General features: G+C 41.8%; 1 protein-coding gene across 1 annotated transcript; it reads right to left on the bottom strand.

The window, feature by feature from the left end:
- Nucleotides 1-10,380: 10,380 nt before the first annotated feature.
- On the bottom strand, nt 10,381-21,075 carry LOC121569792 (jupiter microtubule associated homolog 2-like). Its single transcript, XM_045221421.1, has 5 exons — nt 20,923-21,075; nt 19,437-19,585; nt 12,409-12,554; nt 12,244-12,292; nt 10,381-11,986 (listed from the first exon to the last, which is right to left on the bottom strand). The coding sequence occupies exons 1-5, from the start codon at nt 20,976-20,978 to the stop codon at nt 11,742-11,744; spliced, it is 645 nt and encodes a 214-aa protein (XP_045077356.1). The 5' UTR covers nt 20,979-21,075; the 3' UTR covers nt 10,381-11,741.
- Between the last annotated feature and the right edge of the window lie 72 nt (nt 21,076-21,147).

Here is a 21,147-nt window from a genome sequence, read left to right as displayed (position 1 = left end):
ATCATGAATCAAGTCGACAATCTACTGGCAAATCCTTTTTAATCCTTGTCATGTGAAGATAAATAATGAAGAGAAAGTATAGATAAAACGTATCGGTGCGTAAACATTACACAACAAGTTGGAAATTGCAAATTCAATAATGAGTGGCTTGGAAGGAATCAGTGGTTAACTGCAAGCATTCCAAAGCAATCACTAGCTTGCTATTCAGTGGAGTGGGTGTGTGGTGCCAAGTCTGGGTTTGTGGGTCTCTTTTCAAAGCTTAAAATGATAAACATTCAACATTGGCCATGGTGTCAATCCAGCATGACTTCTGCCGCACTCAAAACAACTGGAAACTCAGAACTGGGAAATCTGATTTCAGTGAGTTCAAGACAACTGGGAACTCGGAAAGAAAAGAGCTCCGACTGGGAAAATACGTTTTGAACGGTCATCCAACTCGGAATTGCAAGTCGGGAACTCAGGCCTCTTTCTAGAGCTCCGACCTGAAGATCACTGACGTCATCATGATTCAACCTTGTTTTTTTCCGAGTTCCCAGTTGTCTTGAAAACACCATAAATCCAGAGAATGCCAGAATTTGATGACAAAGTTTGCCCATGAAGGACCGCTGCGCCACCTTCCTGTTCAAGTGAGCACAGCACAACAAGGTGAGTCCAAAAATGTATTGTATGCTGCTGCATAAATTATGTAATATGACAGGGAGATATGTATACTGTAGCTAAGAAAGTAATACTAAGTGTATGTTGTGTAGTAAGCTGTTAGTAGCCCATGTGCCTCAGCCTAATAATTTGGTCCCGTTTCCCCTCCTAATTTCACCTACTGTTCTGACTTGGTGGTGCACATGTAGCCTATAGCCTGTTTTAGAGAAATGTAATTATCGAATATTGTAAGAGCTTTCATTGTCTGCCTATATGCCCCCTTTATGTATCCTACGGTTTTGACTTAGTGTACAGGGAGAATACTGTAAGAACGGCCCATGTTCTGAATTCTGTCACTGTACATTTCAAAAGTGCTGAACAAATAGTTATATTAACTACGTCCGTCCTAGCTCGCTCATTAATGTCTTAATTGAAATTACAGATTGCCTCATATCCGCTCGTCGTCCCCTTATGCCATAGTTTGTACATCTCAATTGTCAGTAGAAACCACATTTGTTTAAGCAAGTCAGACATATCAGCTTTGTTTTTTTTAAAGGCAGTAAATGAGGCTGAATTAACTGTTTCGCTGCCAGACAAGGCTCTGATAGCCAGGTGTAGCAGTGGTAAGGTGTTGGGACTGCTGTTGGGACTCTGCTGTTGGGACAGCTTTATGTAGGCCATAACAATTTGTCACCGTTATAGTGCAATTAATGTATTGTTTAGTGTTGTGTTGTGTAGTGGGTTTGCTGGCATGCATCTAAAAACACTTTTTAAAAGTTTGCCCCTCCAAGATTTACATGCTAAAATCGCCGCTGTTCTATTGCTACATTTTTTGTTAGGACAGGCGGGAGGCAGGGGCGCTCCAGTACAGTAGGTGGTGTTAATGCACAATAACGTTGGATGCCAGCCACCGATACACCCCACAAAAGAAGAAGCAGGGGTGACAACGGTAGCAAGCTAGCCGTACACCGGTAGACAGTGTCCTTAGCCCCCGCCTGTCAGGCACTGTTTTCCCACAGTTCTGTTAACGATGACGAGGGCAGGTGTTTGGTAGGCGGGAGCGAAGGACAACGTGTGCTACTTAGCCAGCTAGTCCTAAGGAGGACTCCGGTACACAGCAGGCTGGAGGCTGGGCGACAACGTGTGCTAGCGAACTGGCAAGCTAGCTAGCACACGGTGTCACCCTAGCCTCCCGTCTAGTGGGAGGCGGGGGTGACCGGTAGACAGTGTCCTTCGCCCACCGCCTGTCGGGCACTGTTTTCCCGCAGTTCTGTTAACGACGGGGTGAGGGCAGGTGTTTGGCAGGCAGAAGCGAATGACACTGTCTACTGATGTCGCTCCCGCTAGCCAACAAGGAGGACCAGGGGTTGGAACCGGTTCAGGAAACAGAACCAAAAACCAGAAAATAATGACATTTTTCAAGAAACAGAAGCGGAACCTGGAACGAAAGTGATCAATAATGTTCTGGAAAGGAACCGTTATTTTTAAAAGCATGGAAACCGGTTAATAACGTTATTTTACGCTCCAGGCCTTTTTTCTAGACACACAAAAAACCGAAACAAAGCGCCTATGCAAAGCCCTCACTCTGTCACTCAGAAACGTAATCCAGCATCTGCCTGCATGCTGAAAATCTTTGCCAATGTGTGTGCGTGTTTAGGCTACCTGCCCCTCCCTCCTCCGAAGCATAGGCTACTGTACTGACATTAGAAGTGTGAGAATATTATAATATAATAATATGCCATTTAGCAGACGCTTTTATCCGAAGCGACTTACAGTCATGTGTGCATACATTTTTCCGTATGGGTGGTCCCGGGGATCAAACCCACTACCCTGGCGTTACAAGTGCCAAGCTCTACCAATTGAGCTACAGAGGACCAGATAGAGATTTTTTATTAGCTAGAGAAGAATGGATTAACTTTTTCAATAATAGTTATCGACACTATAGGCCTAGTTATCACATTTCACATTGGATTTATTAACTACAAAAAGGTAAGACGTGCCGCTCTGCACGCACAAGCTAGTTAGCTTGCTAGCTCAAGCTTGTTAGCACAAGCTTGTTAGCTTGCTAGCTCAAAGGACATTCAAAGTTCCTTCATAGAACCACTCCTCCTAGGTATAATTCTGTGGACCTAATTCAGATAATGCATGTTATAAAAAGATGAGTAGCTCTTCAAGCCTGCTCCTCAACCCGCTCTAGCTCTCTCCCCACCCGTAAAATGTTGCACCATAGGCTACACTTGTCTGTCCATCGCGCATGTAAACAAATAGCTTACCTGCTCTAACCGCACTGATTGGTGAAGACATTTATTTAGGCTTGCCATAACAAAAGGGTTGAATACTTAGTCTCAAGACATCTCAGCTTTTCATTTTTTATTACATTTGTAAACATTTCTAAAAACAATTCCACTTTGACATAATGTGGTATTGTGTGTAGGCCAGTAACACAACATCTCAATGTAATCCATTTTAAATTCAGGCTGGGGAAGTGGTGGAAAAAGTACTAAATTGTCATACATGAGTAAAAGTAAACATATGGGTGTTTCTATAAATAAAAAGGGGCCAATGTGTGACATCAGGGTAAAAATATAAAAATGGTTTGATATACATTTAAATATGATTTTCTTGCAGCTTCACATGTGTAGTTACAGGAATACATTTCTAGGTAGGCACAATGAGAACTTAACTCCACCTAGCAACAACAAAACATCTACATAATTCAAAATGTCACAAGAAACATATCGCATGTTTCTTTGTCATGCCTAGTTTCCAGGTCTAAACATTCCTGAAGAATGAAAAATATACAGTATTTCTATATGTTTTAATAGATTATATAATATAATGGGTTCTGTCAACAAAATCATTGACAGTAATAACCAATAATGAAATCATTATAATCAGTAAACTCTTCAAGCATTGTGTGTCTGAAAACTAGCAGTCAAATGTTTCCTTCCTCTGCCCTTGTTTCCTACACTCCTTGCCTCTCCTTGAAAGTGCATTGTAGCCTGAGGAGAGGAACCTTCACTCCTCTCCCCAATTTGCTTTGAGAAGGAGGTGAGGAATGGGGGAGACAAGGGGAGACTCTCAATTGCATTTCCTTGATTCCTCACGTCCTCTCTCCTCGCATCCGTCTCAAAACCCATTGGATAAGAAGGTGAGAGGGGAAGGACCTCTGACCTTCTCATCCAATGGGCTTTGAGAAGGAAACGAGGAGCGAGGATGTGACAAATCAAGGAACGCAATTGAGATTCTTCCAAGGACAGACGAAGCAAGTATTTGACAGCTATTACAGCCCCCATGCAGTCTTTGTAATTTTATTTTAAAATCATCACTGTATGTCTAATAAATAACTGTGTGTATTTATTTAATGAAAATAACTCCAAAATATATTTTGTATCATTTATTTCCCCGAGCCTCATTTGGCCCTTGAAATGCTCAGTCTGAGTGTGTTGGCGTTAGCAAACAAATTTGAAGATGTTTACATACAGTGGGGGAAAAAAGTATTTAGTCAGCCACCAATTGTGCATGTTCTCCCACTTAAAAAGATGAGAGAGGCCTGTAATTTTCATCATAGGTACACGTCAACTATGACAGACAAAATGAGGAAAAAAAATCCAGAAAATCACATTGTAGGATTTTTAATGAATTTATTTGCAAATTATGGTGGAAAATAAGTATTTGGTCTATAACAAAAGTTTCTCAATACTTTGTTATATACCCTTTGTTGGCAATGACACAGGTCAAACATTTTCTGTAAGTCTTCACAAGGTTTTCACACACTGTTGCTGGTATTTTGGCCCATTCCTCCATGCAGATCTCCTCTAGAGCAGTGATGTTTTGGGGCTGTCGCTGGGCAACACAGACTTTCAACTCCCTCCAAAGATTTTCTATGGGGTTGAGATCTGGAGACTGGCTAGGCCACTCCAGGACCTTGAAATGCTTCTTACGAAGCCACTCCTTCGTTGCCCGGGCGGTGTGTTTGGGATCATTGTCATGCTGAAAGACCCAGCCACGTTTCATCTTCAATGCCTTTGCTGATGGAAGGAGGTTTTCACTCAAAATCTCACGATACATGGCCCCATTCATTCTTTCCTTTACACGGATCAGTCGTCCTGGTCCCTTTGCAGAAAAACAGCCCCAAAGCATGATGTTTCCACCCCCATGCTTCACAGTAGGTATGGAGTTCTTTGGATGCAACTCAGCATTCTTTGTCCTCCAAACACGACGAGTTGAGTTTTTACCAAAAAATTCTATTTTGGTTTCATCTGACCATATGACATTCTCCCAATCCTCTTCTGGATCATCCAAATGCACTCTAGCAAACTTCAGACGGGCCTGGACATGTACTGGCTTAAGCAGGGGGGACACGTCTGGCACTGCAGGATTTGAGTCCCTGGCGGCGTAGTGTGTTACTGATGGTAGGCTTTGTTACTTTGGTCCCAGCTCTCTGCAGGTCATTCACTAGGTCCCCCCGTGTGGTTCTGGGATTTTTGCTCACCGTTCTTGTGATCATTTTGACCCCACGGGGTGAGATCTTGCGTGGAGCCCCAGATCGAGGGAGATTATCAGTGGTCTTGTATGTCTTCCATTTCCTAATAATTGCTCCCACAGTTGATTTCTTCAAACCAAGCTGCTTACCTATTGCAGATTGAGTCTTCCCAGCCTGGTGCAGGTCTACAATTTTGTTTCTGGTGTCCTTTGACAGCTCTTTGGTCTTGGCCATAGTGGAGTTTGGAGTGTGACTGTTTGAGGTTGTGGACAGGTGTCTTTTATACTGATAACAAGTTCAAACAGGTGCCATTAATACAGGTAACGAGTGGAGGACAGAGGAGCCTCTTAAAGAAGAAGTTACAGGTCTGTGAGAGCCAGAAATCTTGCTTGTTTGTAGGTGACCAAATACTTATTTTCCACCATAATTTGCAAATAAATTCATTAAAAATCCTACAATGTGATTTTCTGGAAAAAATAATCTCAATTTGTCTGTCATAGTTGACGTGTACCTATGATGAAAATTACAGGCCTCTCTCATCTTTTTAAGTGGGAGAACGCACAATTGGTGGCTGACTAAATACTTTTTTCCCCCACTGTATGTAGTATCTGAACAATTTATAGCTTTGGCTGAGGTTTTCATATTGTTGGTTAAATGAACTTTACTTTGCCTTGCTGAAACATCTGGAAAGCATTACTCTAGGGGCCCCCTGAAACAGAGGAGACTTGGATATGTGGAAGCCAGGGATTGGTCTATCAAAAAACCTTATGTTACATAGGATAAATGCCATGTTTCAACAAAGGATGGAGAGAATAATCATTTTTAGATTGGGTTAGTTGTTCTCCGGATTTCTGCAGAAATCTGTAAATTGACGCTGGAACCTTTGATATAATAAACCTTTATAATCAAGTACAGTGTCAAGCGGATTTCTTGTCTACACAGCATATCAGCATCGTTGTCTCGACACCACACAATGACAGACATTCCACATTTAACCCCACCCATATGTGAAAATCGAAATATCAAGCCGTTTTTTGGTTTTATATGCAAAAATGAAAAACAAGCCATTCTGTTTTTTCTATTTCTATTAAAAAACGAATAAACAAGCTGTTTCCACGTTCCCGATTGCTCCATTTTAACTTGGAAAATAAAGGATCAAAACTTACATGGACTGTAATCTTCCCTCAGGAATCTTGACATAATGTAGTCAATGACATAGGCTAATTATCTTGACCACAGTAACATAGACACCAAAATGTTTTGTCCAGGTCAACATTAATTCCCGTACTTTGGCTGTTGTTCAATCACGTGCAGTATCACACCCACTCTTTCACTTGACTGTCATTCAAAAAATCATTTCCTGAACCAATTTCCCCATGTAACTAAACAGCTAGACATCAAATCCGCATCAAACAACTATTATGCATAATTATTGAAGAACCCCGTTAATTACAGTATCGATTTTTGTGATTCAGCTTGTTAAAGTTAGTCTTTCTGTTAGACACATGCGATTTTACATTCCATACATTATGTTGGATATGTGTGCTCATGAAAACTGTTCACACCAGAACATAGGGAGATACGAAATGTTATGAGGTGACAGTGCACTCCTGAGATCTCCATACAAAAGTCAGACAGCAATATCCAGGAATTTTACAGGATCAAATTCAATGTGTAATTCAATTGTTAAATGCTTAGTATATGATATAACGACAAACAGCAGTATCATAAATGTAAGGAAATAAATCTCCAAGCATGAGAAAGGGTTTAAACATACGTTTTAATTCAACTAATTAATTATATTGAATGTATTTGTTCCCCCTTTATGACCCATGAAAAAAATTATAATTATTATGAATTACTTTAACAGCTCCAAACAGATGTCCACTACAAGAAATGCTCACTGGTACCCTAGTCAATAGATAGACCGATGAGCCAGTGAGCAATTTCAGTACTATGCAGAAATCACACCTCCATTTTTCTGGTTGCGAAAATTCTAATAGTTCGCCTTATTTTAGTCTGTGAGACAAAACAAGCAAACATAGTGTACAGAATCATTGTAACATCTAAACCGCTGTGAAATATATTTTCCATAACCAAAAATATTGTATTTTCAGCTGGTGTACAAAACCGAAAGTAAAAGACGCAAACACAAAACTTAACGGGAAGCATAGAAATAGCACACAGAACAGATCTACCGCTTCTGAGACTTGCTTTGAATGAGAATGACAGATCTATAACACACATTTCTATGTGAATTTGGTCTGGTCACCCAAAAAGTTACATATTGCAGCTTTAATACAAAATTGCTCACATAAAAGTCACCCAGTTAAAATACTAGTTGAGTAAAAGTCAGTGATTGATTAATGTTATGCTACAGAAGACAAAATAACAAAAAAAATTCTAAACTAATCCGATCATTGTTATATTTTATGCACCTGTAACTGAAATGGTTGTTCCAGTGTAAATGGCTTAGGTAGTCTCCTCACACTGTTCCTAACCCTGGGGTCATTATGAATGCAGGTTGCAGGTGAATAAAAATGTTGAGCAATGACAGCACATTGGGGTTTACGGTGTAGGTTTCTCCCCCTTTTCCTGGCCATTGTGCTTCCGCTTATCATTGCTTTTTGAGGTCTACACAAGGTTACTGTAAAAGCACTGTTTGCTGATGTAAAAATGGCTTTATAAATACATTTAAGTGATTGATGATTATTATCATTTATGAAAATGTCAAGGTGCAGCCCAGTGGCGGTCGGTGCCATTTAAGATGAGGGAGGATTTTTTTTTTATGAGCATGGCCTTATTTCTATTACAGCATATTGGATGACTGTCATTCATATTCCATTCCCCAGCTCAATGTAACATCGATAGGTTTAGACTACAACATGATACTCAAATTTTCCCTGTACCCATCATGAGGTTGCTACAATCTAGCCTATGAATTAAAGTTTACAACGTAGGTGCACAGGTCGAGAGAATTTTGAGTAATCAAGGTGACAAGACAGTGACACATTCAATACCGCCTTGAACACTTTTGCCTGTATCTAGCTGATCTACATTTACATTTTAGTTATTTAGCAGACACTCTTATCCAGAGCGACTTACAGTTAGTGAGTGCATACATTTTTCATACTAGGGTGTAATCATTATTCCAACAGTTGCAAACAAGTTTCTATTGGACAAATTCAAGTATGTTTATTCCTGTTTCGTTCTGTTTGCGTCCATTTAAGAAATGTTTTTCAACAGAATCGGCGGAATGAATACACCCCTGATCACATGCAAACAGTTCACTTTCATAGCAGCCATATAAAAACAGCTCCTTGTATATATATCTAATTCCTTCTCGCAACTATCTACGCACTCTCCTCCTCTCACCACTTCCCTTCGCTTGTGGACTTCAGTGCACAACACATCAGCTGTCTGTGACCAGGCAAAAAAATATTTCCAAGCCAAACCTTCATATCATGACTGCTAACTGCTACACACAGCCTACATCGTTGTCACCTCATAGTCAACATAGCTACTAGAACTAACGTGTTAGTAAAGCCGCTACAATCATGCAGTACAGTGTACAAGCAGTTTAGCAGTTACATCGGCGGACCCCGGTGGCAATAAATGTATAAAACCAAAAGCTTACCTTGACTTGGGAGTTCCAGTGTTGGATAGCCATAGCCAGCTAGCTAACATAGCATCCCTCTCTGTTTGAGCCAGGTGTTTGAGTAGGCTAAACTAGCTAGGTGCATTCAACTTGCTAAGTGAAAGTAAAAAAAATAATATATATATATTTAGCTAGCTCGCTCTCTCTCTCTCTCTCTTCTCCTTAATTTTGGAAGAAATTACACTGTTCAACTATTGTCTAACTCTCTTTGAGTCAACTACTCACCACATTTTATGCACTGCAGTGTTAGCTAACTGTAGATTATGCTTTTAGTACTAGATTCATTCTGATATTTTGATTAGGTCCACAACATGTCAGTTCCTGCTGCAAGAGCTCTGATGGGTTGGAGGACGTCCTCTGGAAGTTGTCATAATTACTGTGTAAGTCTATGGAAGGGGGTGAGAACCAAGAACCTCCTAGGTTTTGTATTGAAGTCAATGTACCCAGAGGACAGAAGATAGCGGTCTTCCAGCTACACCATGGCGCTACCCTAGAGTGCTGCTGAAGCTATTGTAGACCATTGCATAAGTGTTTTAATCCATTATTTGGTGACATGTGAATATATTTAGTATAGTTTTATTTTAAAAGGATAACAATGTTTCACTATTTTTATTTTTATTAAATTCACTGAGGATGGTCCTCCTCTGAGGAGCCTCCGCTGGTGCAGCCCCATTCGTTCTGTCCTGGTTTTATTAAGCAGTGTAGTTAAGGAAAGCAGCACCCTCTGGTGGTCGAAGTTGGAACTATATCCTCCTTGTGGCTAGCCAGGATACCAGCCTGTTTGTGCCATCATGCAACTCCTTGTCATGCCATAATGTCAAACACGTTGTAAACTATCTCAATTGATCTCGAAAGCAGCCCAAATTCCTAAGGCCAGGCAGATGTATTAGACTGCCTCTATTCAAGTGAGGGCGGCCGGCATAGCTCCATGAGACATTTGTGTCGTGTCAGAGGAACAGTCTTACTCCAACAGAAGTCAAGGCCATGAGAGCCACACAATGGCATCATTCTAAGTGTGGGGCAAAAATACATGTGATTATATTACAGGGATAAAGGCCTAGTTTGTGTTCAGAATACTCAACTATATTGACTTCCCCAAAGGGGGAAATGAGCATACAGCAGCAAAATTGAAAATTGTGACGATTCACAAACCCATTACTATCCAACACTGGAACTCCCAATCAATACATTGACACGGCCAATACTTAAGCCCTGACAACAAACAGCAAAATAGACAAGACATCAGTCTGAAAATAAGTTTTATTGCAATACACAGGTTCTTTTTGCTTTTCCTCTGCTGTGAACTTTGCCTGCCAGGCACTCCAACACTCAGGGGTTAAGATGGCACCAGGAGACCTTGAACAGGGGCATGTGTTCCAGACTGCCTCCTAACTGGCCACACTGCACAAATCAACAAATGATTGAATACCGCGCCATCTACAGTCGGTTGATGCAGTTACTAACCAGGTTTCCAGCCAACCTTTATATGCGAGTAAAGTAGGTCCCATTTAACTTGTATTTTTTATTCAGTACATGGGAATTGAAATTGCAAAATAAATGTTTATGTGCACTATATCACACACAGCCTTTTATCCACAACAAGTCAATTTGATGGAAACATCTCTGGTGGGAAAATGCAAATATTGTTTTTATGCAGATTGAATATTCGCATGAAATTCTGTTGACAATTGGAGGGTAACCTAGCTACTGACAAAAAAAAATATTCTCCTGGCTATTCCAGAAGCAAAGACCCTTCAAATATACACTGAACTCACTAGACTTCCACCAAAGTCTTAATTAAAAGGTTTATACGTTATTGATGAGAAACTAGTCATACTGGTTACTGACATGTTAAAACACTTATCCAGGCGTAAGATTTGGTGCGCGACTGCTACGTAGGCAGCCTGGAACGTGGTGCGGTGTGTGGGTGGCTAAGGGTTCCTTAGGGTCTCCCAAGTCCACACCCGTATTTTTCCCGGTCATGTACTATTCCAGAGCAGCAGCCGTTTTAATTTAAAACATACAAGGCCTCCCCGAGTGGATACCATCCTCTGATAACAGCAAGCAATGGTAACAGAGCAGGGAACAACCACAACATACAATACATTCAGCCATTTGCATGGGCAATATATAAAAATCATAATGGAATTTCTTCCAAAGAAGAACTTTGGGGGTGGGGAATGCATCATGGGTACTGCCCGTAGCTCTTTGCTTTGCATTTTCTCCCTGAACAAAAGTTTCTGTTTCTGGTTGCAGACAGAAACTTAAGATGGGTTTGATTATCAGTGGAGAGAACGTAAAGGAGTGGGATGAAATGGAGGATAGAATGAGCATGATTTGGGATGTGTTATTGTCAACAAACTGACAGTAAATCGTGATTGTGATCACTTCAGGGCTTACCATGACAACAGTGTGCATAGGCAACAGAGGTCTCAATGCTGACAATTTAGAATTTCCATCAGGACCTTTGATGCCAGTGATTGTTTTTGGTATAACTGACTAAATGAACTCACTCTGCCTTTGTAATCAACACAATAACATTAAAACCCATGTAATAAAAAAAATTAACATTTACAGCAAGAAATAGAACCCTTGCAATGAATCGGGAATTTAACCATTTTGAATGATTGGACAGGAATTTAGAATGTAAAAATTATTGTTGAGATTATTTTCTTCCAGAGTGAATAGGGAAAATGAACAGAACAGAGAAAAATGGTGGGCATGGGTTGTGTCCCAAATGACACCGTTCCCTATACAGTCCACTAATTTTGACCAGGGCCCATAAACTAGCGTCCTGTCATGGGGGTGTACTTGTGCATCAAGCAGCCTCACGCTACAGAAACAAGAGAAAGGCTCCTGCCCTATGCGCCGTTCTGGCTCGGACAAGCGTTACTTATATAGGGAATAGGGTGCCATTTGGGATGTAGACATGAATAGAGACGATGGGATGGAGGAGCTGGATCAGTAGAAGACCACGCTAGACTTCCCTCCTGGGGGGTTAAGGACCTTGTTGTGGGAGCGGGGGCGGGGGCCAAGGTGGGGCTCGTGGTCCTTCAGTGAGAGCTCACTAAGGGAGGCCTCTGGCTCTGGCTTCTTGGCCGAGGGAGCAGGCGCAGGCTCCACCACTGCTTTGGTGGGTGTGGGGGGAGGGGAGGCAACATTCTCCTCCTCCACCTCCTTGGCCGGGCTCTCCTTTGGCTGAGGAGCTGAGAGCGAAAGGGAGAGAGAGAAAAAGAGGGATAAAAGAGAGAAACAGAGATGAGAGAGAAGGAGAAACAGAGCGAGATTTACCTCATACCAAATGGTACATAAGACTTGGTGTCAATGCAACTTAAAGTAACCGGTGTAATTAATTACTATGGAATTATTAGGTCATTATTAGCTCGGTCAACAAGTCATTTCAAGTAACTGCCTGGTAGACAGTGGGCTCTAAAGTGTTAGCCATTATCAGTGTTAAACTCACCTGGGGGCTCGGGAATGGGCATGGCACTTTCACCCACAGAAATGTTGTCCTGGGAATAATAGGGATAACATGTCAATATACCCTACACATCATGCAAATCAGCTATTCATAACCATTAGTCATTTGGAATGGGATAGACTGGGGGACAGGGGTGGTCTGGATTACCTTTGGCTTGTTGGAATGGGATTTGACCAAGGGAGGGGCGCTCTCAAGCCCCCCGAAGATGTTGTTGGTGTTGCCGCCTGGGGGTACGGGTCTCTGTTGCTCGGCTGGGGCCTCTGGAGAACCAAATATCCCACTGCTTTTACCCCCTGCATCGAGGAAGGACAGCAAGTCAATTATATTTTACAGGCGCCAGGAATTTGACCTGGTGAAATGGCACTGACAACGCTTTACAACAGAATACAGAAAGAACGAACAAAATAATTTACACAAGGTATTAAAAAGGTGAACATTATTCAAGATATTGAGGAAAAGAAAAACAAGTCAAATCTCTACACTCAAACCACTTTTTTTGTGATTAACACTTCTATTGAATGTTCACTACTCAAACCTCTTATCTGACCCATTACTGGCAACATGACTGATCCCCTCCAACCAAATTGAACCAGGCTACAAACCTCCACACACAAAGCTCAGTCCTACCCTCACTAAGCTACAGCTATGGTTGTGGTGAAGAGGTTTCTGCACAGCCTGGACTGACATGAGGCAATACATTTCACAGCAAAGATAACCTTTTGAATATCTGGGCGAGTGCCTTCATAATTCTTTCTAGAACATTCTACCACAGAGATAGAAGGGCTGAAAGCTGGTAGCCAACCAGCTCTGATGTGCAGAGATACAATAGAAACTCATATAATATTTGAATTTTACCATCTGATCCTTGGCCTCAATACAGACATATTGATCCAGTCATGTGATGTCAATATATTACATGTGGCCCAAACTTTGTTTAACTAATGAAAATCTAATAAAATGTACCTGAAATCCATATGCATTGAGTGTGTACCACATTAGGGCGTCCACCCACAGTACTCAAAATCACATTTAAATTATTGTAATTAATCTTAACAGAATAGAAATTAGCCTGTAAAGTTAATAAAATAAAATAAACTTCTTATACCAAACATGACACATTTACTAAAAAGTAAAACATTGCCCGTTGCGTCTTCATCTCTTGTATAAATCATAAATTAATATCAGTTGAAAAAAGAAAACATTTAGCCTAGAAAAACAAGTCGCCTACACAGTAACTTCTAAATATAATATTTGTATAATATACATTGAACAAAAATATAAATGCAACATGCAACAATTTTAAAGCTTTGACTGAGTTACAGTTCATAAGGAAATCAGGCAATTTAAATGAATTCATTAGGCCATAATCTATGGATTTCACATGACTGGAAATATAGATATGTATCGGTTGGTCAGAGATACCTAAAAAAAAAAGGTAGGGGCATGGATAAGAAAACCAGTCAGTATCTGGTGTGACCACTATTTGCCTCATGCAGCATGACATCTCCTTCGCATAGAGTTGATCAGGCTGTTGATTGTGGCCTGTGGAATGTTGTCCCATGTATGGTGGGGTGACATGTCTGGTGAGTATGTAGGCCTTGGAAGAACTGGGATATTTTCAGCTTCCAGGAATTGTGTATAGATCCTTGCGTCATGGGGCCTTGCATTATCATGTTGAAACATGAAGTGATGTCAGCGGATGAACGGCACGACAATGGGCCTCAGGATCGCGTCACGGTATCTCTGTGCATTGAAATTGCCATCGATAAAATGCAATTGTGTTCGATGTCTGTAGCTTATGCCTGCCCATATCATAACTGCACCGCCACCATGGGGCACTCGGTTCACAATGTTGACATCAGCAAACCGCTCACGGACACGACGCCATACATGCCGTCTGCACGGTACAGTTGAAACCGGGATTATTCCGTGAAGAGCACACTTCTCCATCGTGCCAGTGGCCATCGAAGGTTAGCATTTGCCCACTGAAGTCGTTTACGACGCCAAACTGCAGTCAGGTCAAGACCCTGGTGAGGACGCTAGCTAACTTTACATGATGACGAGCACACAGATGAGCTTCCCTGAGACGGTTTCTGACAGTTTGTGCAAACCCACAGTTTCATCAGCTGTCTGGGTGGCTGGTGTCAGACGATCCTGGAGGTGAAGAAGCCGGATGTGGAGGTCCTGGGCTGGCGTGGTTACACGTGATCTGCGGTTGAGAGGCCGGTTGGACGTACTGCCAAATTCTCTAAACGAAGTCGGAGGCGGCTTATGGAAGAGAAATTGACATTCAATTCTCTGGATACAGCTCTGGTGGACATTCCTGCGGTCAGCATGCCAATTGCACGCTCCCTCAAAACTTGAGACATCTGTGGCATTGTGTTGGGTGACAAAAATGCACATTTTAGAGTGGCCCTTTATTGTCCCCAGCACAGGGTGCACCTGTGTAATGATCACACTGTTTAATCAACTTATTGATATGACACACCTGTCACCTGTGTGGATTATCTTGGCAAAGATAAAACGCTCACTAACAGGGATGTAAACAAATTTGTGCACCACATGTGACTCGTTTCAGGAAACTAAGCCTATGTTGCGGGTCACTCCTTCACAGGAGAGCCATTTGAACAAACCATTTTTGAATCAAAATGCATTTTTTGGCAGAAATTCCTTTTGGAACATGTGAACTTTCATATGCCTTAATAACAAACTTGTATGCCATCTGTAAATACGAATAAAATTGATAAATTATGAGCCTTGTTGGTTTAGCCACAGAAAGACCGCAACCTTCCCACTAGCCAAGATTGGCTGAGATGAGTGGGCTGGACATGCCGAGCGATGAGTTGGGATTGGTCTGCCATGTAGAACGTTCCTGTCTATTTCAGCTGGTCAGTATGTGTAGGTAATCCTGTCTAACACGGCTTTAAAAAAAAAAGATATATAATCGCGTAGTAGAACTGCATAAGTGTTGCTCTCCACTTTCTGGAGGACCGAGTTTTGAAATCAGTGGAATTAAGAGTATGATAGCTAAGGAGATGCAGAAACACCTGTCTCCGGATGACATCTTCAATCAAACTAAGGGCAACCATGGCATCCGTGACAGGGAGAAGCATCCATACATGATGTATACGGGTAAGATAGTCTAGCTAGCTACATTCAGATATCACATGTTTCTAATTGACAGAAAGTCGTTTTCATTTCAAGTTAAAGTGTACTGTTAGCTAGCTAGCTAACGTTAGCTGACTGGCTCGCTAGCTAACTTTACATGTATGATCTGTACAGTAATATTATTCATATCACATAGCCATTTGCAATGCTAGTTATAGCCTAATGTTAGCTAGCTAGCTAACATTGAACCTGGTTGGTTAGATATCTGCAGATTCATGCAGGGTAGTAACGTCATGAGTTGGGATTATGGTTCATTGTTTAGCTAGCAAGCTATATGTCGAAACAAAAGACTCCACTATGCAAGTAACCATTTCAATAGAATGTAACTGCGACAAATGTTGATAGACGTAGCTGGTAAATTCGCTCTGGCTATCTACTCCGATTTGAGAGCACTCTCGTCTGAGTGTGCCAGAGCGCAGAATAACTGACGAATTTACGAACGCTCAACACCCGTTGAATATGGCCGGTGTCAGTAAACGTTGGCAAAAAAGCGTAAATTGTTGCCAGCCGCACAGTTGCATTCACCAACACTCTGGATAACATAAAAACAGCTTAACCAGCTCTGCTAGGGCGAGTAAAATGGTCAGTGAGCTGTTCTCTCATTTGTGTCTGGAAGTAGCTAGCCAGCCATTGTTAGCTTGGGTGCTTCACTGCTGTTAGGACAGAACGCTCAGATCAACCCTTAAGGAGATGGGTGGGGCTAATGCTCAAGAGGGTGTAACGATGCTGAATGGGTGTAGACAAAGATGAGCTCTCCAGTTGGTACCAAAACATTCGAAGGCCATTTTCTCAAAAGTGAGGTTACAACTTTATCAACTTTCAAAGCAGAATTACTTTCCCATTGTTCCTCAACTGTAGTGTATGATATACCATTTTCTAGCTCTAAGTCTTTACTTTCATCCAATGTAAAAAATACTATTTCAAATTGGCTACATTAGATCCAATCGAGCCGGTCGGTCAAATTTTTTGACAAATAAGCTTTTATTTCAGCTCAAGAAACATGGGACCAACACTTTACATGTTGCGTTTATATTTTTGTTCAGTGTAATTAGCAAATGGCCTGTCCTATAGGCTATTTGTTTGAACATTTTTATAAAACAATTTGGGCCTCTAATTTACCTTACGCATGAACATTTTTTAATTATGCCTAATAAATAACAAAACATGGCTGTCTACAAACCAGGGCCAGCCCGCCCCACTCCCCATTCCCGCTGCGATTCAGCACCAGAGCAGTGGAAAGAGGCCACTCTAGGCAGCCACAAAATGAATAAATTATAAAACCGATGTTGGACAATCAAATTCGATTTATAAATGAACAAAATTCGTTAAGGCTGGTTCATTGAGAGAAAGCTTATTTTACAATGCTCCTGTGAAACGAGGTCCGAAAATTGTTTCAAATGATAATCGCACTCTTTACAATTCTACTGGATTATGTTAATAAATGTTATGTTAATTGTAATTTGAACTATCGTGGGGTCATGACTTGGGTCATGACTTGTGTCATGTGTGATATACAGTGACTTCGGAAAGTATTAAGACCCCTTCTCCACATTTTGTTAAATGGATTAAAATATTTTTTCCCCCCTCAATCTACACACAATACCCCATAATGACAAAGCAAAAACAGGTTTAGATATTTTTGCAAATGTATTCAAAATAAAACTGAAATAGCTTATTTATATAAGTATTCAGACCCTTAGCTAGGAGACTAGAAATTGAGCTCAGGGAGGTGACCAAGAACCCGATGGTCATTCTGACAGAGCTCCAGAGTTCCTCTGTGGAGATAGGAAAACCTTACAGAAGGACAACCATCTTCGCAGCACTCCACCAATCAGGCCTTTATGGTAGAGTGGCTTACACTCCTCAGTAAAAGGCACATGACAGCCCGCTTGGAGTTTGCCAAAAGGCACTTAAAGGACTCTGACCATGATAAACAAGACTCTCTTTCTGATGAAACCAAGATTGAACTCTTTGGCCTGAATGCCAAGCTTCACGTCTGGAGGAAACCTGGCACCATCCCTACGGTGAAGCATGGTGGTGTCAGCATCATGCTGTGGGGATGTTTTTCAGCAGCAGGGACTGGGAGACTAGTCAGGATCAAGGCCAAGACAAACAGAGCAAAGTACAGAGAGATCCTTGATGAAAATTTGCTCCAGAGCACCCAGGACCTCAGACTGGGGCGAAGGTTCACCTTCCAACAGAACAACAACCCTAAGCATACAGCCAAGACAACGGAGGAGTGACTTCGGGACAAGTCTCTGAATTTCCTTGAGTGGCCCAGCCAGAGCCTGGACTTGAACCCGATCGAACATCTCTGGAGATACCTGAAAAGAGCTGTGCAGCGACGCTCCCCATCCAACCTGACAGCGCTTGAGAGGATCTGCAGAGAAGAATGGGAGAAACTCCCCAATACAGGTGTACCAAGCTTGTAGCGTCATACCCAAGAAGTCTCATGGCTGTAATCGCTGCCAAAGGTGCTGAATACTTATGTAAATATAATATTTCTATTTTATTTCTAAAAGACTTGGTAACATTTCAAAAAATCTGTATTTGCTTTGTCATTATGGGGTATTGTGTGTAGATTGACGAGGGAAAAAACAATAATCCATTTTAGAATAAGGGGCCTGAATACATTCCAAATGCACTGTACGTGGCTTATTGATAACTGTTTCCCACTATAGGCAGTTGGCTGCCTAGTGATTGCAACATTGTAACTCTCCGATGTGAATAGTTGTCAAGAGCTACTGAATAAGCTAAATTGAAAATGCACCAATTGCGCATTATACACATCATTACTCTACTCTAGTCTATCAATCCATTCCAAATCTTTATACTATACGACACAGGGGCGGTATATGTTGATCTTGCCTAGGGTGGCAGCAGAACTGCTAGGACCGGGCCTGACAAACAATTTCCTTCTAATTTACTTGCGTTTGCGACGGACCTTGGCATGCTCAAAGTTAGCCGCTGCTGTTGGGAAATCAAAACTGTCCAACTCCTTGGAGCAGCTTGCGATGTGCATCAGCCTCGTTACTTTGTCCTCAAGTAGGCGTGATCTTGAGGGCATCTATACTCTGTTTTGGAGAAAGAATCCCCTCTCGGTGGGAACACTGGAAACTGGGATAATCTACATTGTTTTGCAATGGATTTTTTTTTTCTTTCTCTCAGACAATTGGGCCAGCAAACATTTTATTTATCAGTTTTCACGTATTTATTTTTTGCCAAATGCTGGCATTTAGCAGCTAACCGAAACCCTGGCCAGTGTGTAATCCTACACTGGACTCAATAATGAATAGGCTCTTAAGCACTCAGTTATTTCACTGCATGGAACGACAATGGCCTACTACTGATTGTTACTAGGCTAGAATAGAAGCCAGGCGTGTGTCACATCACATTTTCAATACACACACACAAGCACTGCAGCATGTCAATGCAATCCAAACAGGATTTGGGGAAGACATGGTGAGTAAGTTCACACTCATCAATGGCTCCTTTTCTGAACTTTAAAAAAAGCTAACATAGCACCGTAGTGGCAGTTTTCACACCACATAGACCCGAAAAGGCTCTGACAGCTCCAGAACCAGGGAGGGCAGTCGTTGCTTGTCTGTTTGCCCAGTCAGGGGCACTCTCACCTGGTAGGAAGACCTAGGAAGCATCTTCCCTTTCCACACTATTGTGCTGACCTGAACTGTACTCTCCTGGCTCTGATATGTTCCTTTCACATAGTCCTTTCTATCATGGTACACTTTAGTCATTTAGCAGACACTCTTATCCAGAGCGACTTACAGTTAAGTGAGTGCATACATTTTTATTTTTTCAAGGATGTTACCAGCATCCTTTCATGGTTCCAGCGTAACCTTTATTTTGTATTAAGGACTAAAAGAACACAGACTGCCACCCATTGTTTGGATGCATAACCAGGCAAGTGCAAAGCAGCTTGGATCAATTCAGCCCAGTAGTGTGAAAAGGGAATTTGTATGCCCAGTAAGGGGGCTTCTCTCTCTCACCTGGGGGGTTGGTTCGCCTGATGACACACTGGGGCTCTGGCGGGGCGAAAAGGTTGGAGGCCATCTTGTGGGGCCGTCTCGATGCAGCTGCTTCTTCCTCGTAGCCACCAAACAGGTCGCTGGAGCCACCTCCGGGGGGACGCAGGACTCTGAAAAGAAAACATCCAAATCATGTTGGTTAATGTAGAGCAGTGGTTCCCAACCTTTTTTGGTTACTGTACCACCAAATGAATTTCGCTCTGCCAGAAATACCCCTGAAGTTCCCCCTCATGTGCATTTTACCAGTAGACCTATGGTCTCATGAGTCTTCTCAAGTACCCCCTGTTGATAGGCCAAATACACTAGGGCTTCCTTGTACCTCTGGTTGGGAACCACTGATGTAGAGTATATAGCCTGTAGGCCAGACTCTGTCAGCATTCATCATACACAAAGGAAGGCAGTGCCTGGGATAATATGATTAATAGAGAATGTTCCATAATGAAAACGTGCAAAAATCTAGGAATCGAATATGCTGCATGCACAACAACTTCTTGAAGACAGGCCACAAATGGTAATGTTAGTTGTGGCCACATTAGCTGTGGCTAGTAAAGACCAAATAATATAGTTATCTGCTAATTGTACCATCAGTTGGTAGAGCATGGCGTTTGCAACGCCAGGGTTGTGAGTTTGATTCCCACGGGGGGCCAGTATGAAAAATTTAAAAATAATGTATGCACTCACTAACTGTAAATCGCTCTGGATAAGAGCGTCTGCTAAATGACTAAAATGTAAATGTACCATAGTATGACTGCAGGCTACATAGGCCTGCTGAGCTAAGTTAACTGTTTAAAAGTCACATTTAGCTGTGTAGCTGATTACTTAACTCAATACAGAACACATTTTTAGCCAGTTAGCTGGCTGTTCTTGGAATGTTCGCAGGGTGGTTAGAAAACTATAGTTGACCGAGTAAAAAAATACTGTGAAATATTCCCAATTACCCTTACTTTTTAGAAATAGGTTGTTGTAAACGGGGTGTGGGTGACTGTGTCCGTTTTGAAAATGCAAGCAACAAGAGAACAATGAGCGTCATCTCGCTGGCTACTCTGTAAAAAAATTAATATTACACGAGCTTCCATTTCCTCAGCGCAACAAAAAAAAAAACGCCCTGCTGCATCGGGCCAAAGGCCCATAGAAGCTAACTAGCGGTTACTAAACTAAAAGTTTACTACTGACAAAACTGTATAAATATTTTATCACTAACTTGTCTTATATGATTGATACAGAATTGGATAGGGTAACAAAGACGAGAGGTTTAATCGTTGTGCTAAGTTTTGGTAACGAGCTGGGTAACTAGCGTTACTATCATCAAAGTGTCATCTAGCTAGCAAGCTAAATTGCTTGCGGGCTCGCGGCCAATTAACATACAGTAGCGTTCATGAACATAGCTAGCTAGTTGCTTGAATTTTGCCTGCTGCAAATAAAACCTGTGGATGCAATCTCGTGTTACCTTGAACTTGGCTTTGCGCCATTATCGAGTCCTGAAAACATGTTCGTCGAAGTCATTCTGATGGCTGTCTTCGTGTGGGGGGAGATTGATGTCGTAGCTAGCTCAATTTTTAAAAAACTTTTGTTGGTTGCGTATTCCCTTTCCGAAACCGGGAAAAGCCCCCGCCCACTCGATAGGATGAGCCAGCAATGGGAAGAGCCTCAATGGTCAAAAGTGTTATCAGTC

This window comes from Coregonus clupeaformis, chromosome 7, assembly GCF_020615455.1.
Source record: "Coregonus clupeaformis isolate EN_2021a chromosome 7, ASM2061545v1, whole genome shotgun sequence".
NCBI classification, from domain to species: domain Eukaryota; kingdom Metazoa; phylum Chordata; class Actinopteri; order Salmoniformes; family Salmonidae; genus Coregonus; species Coregonus clupeaformis.
The sequence above is the reverse complement of the archived record's forward strand: the minus strand, read 5'-3'. Positions and strand labels throughout refer to the sequence as shown.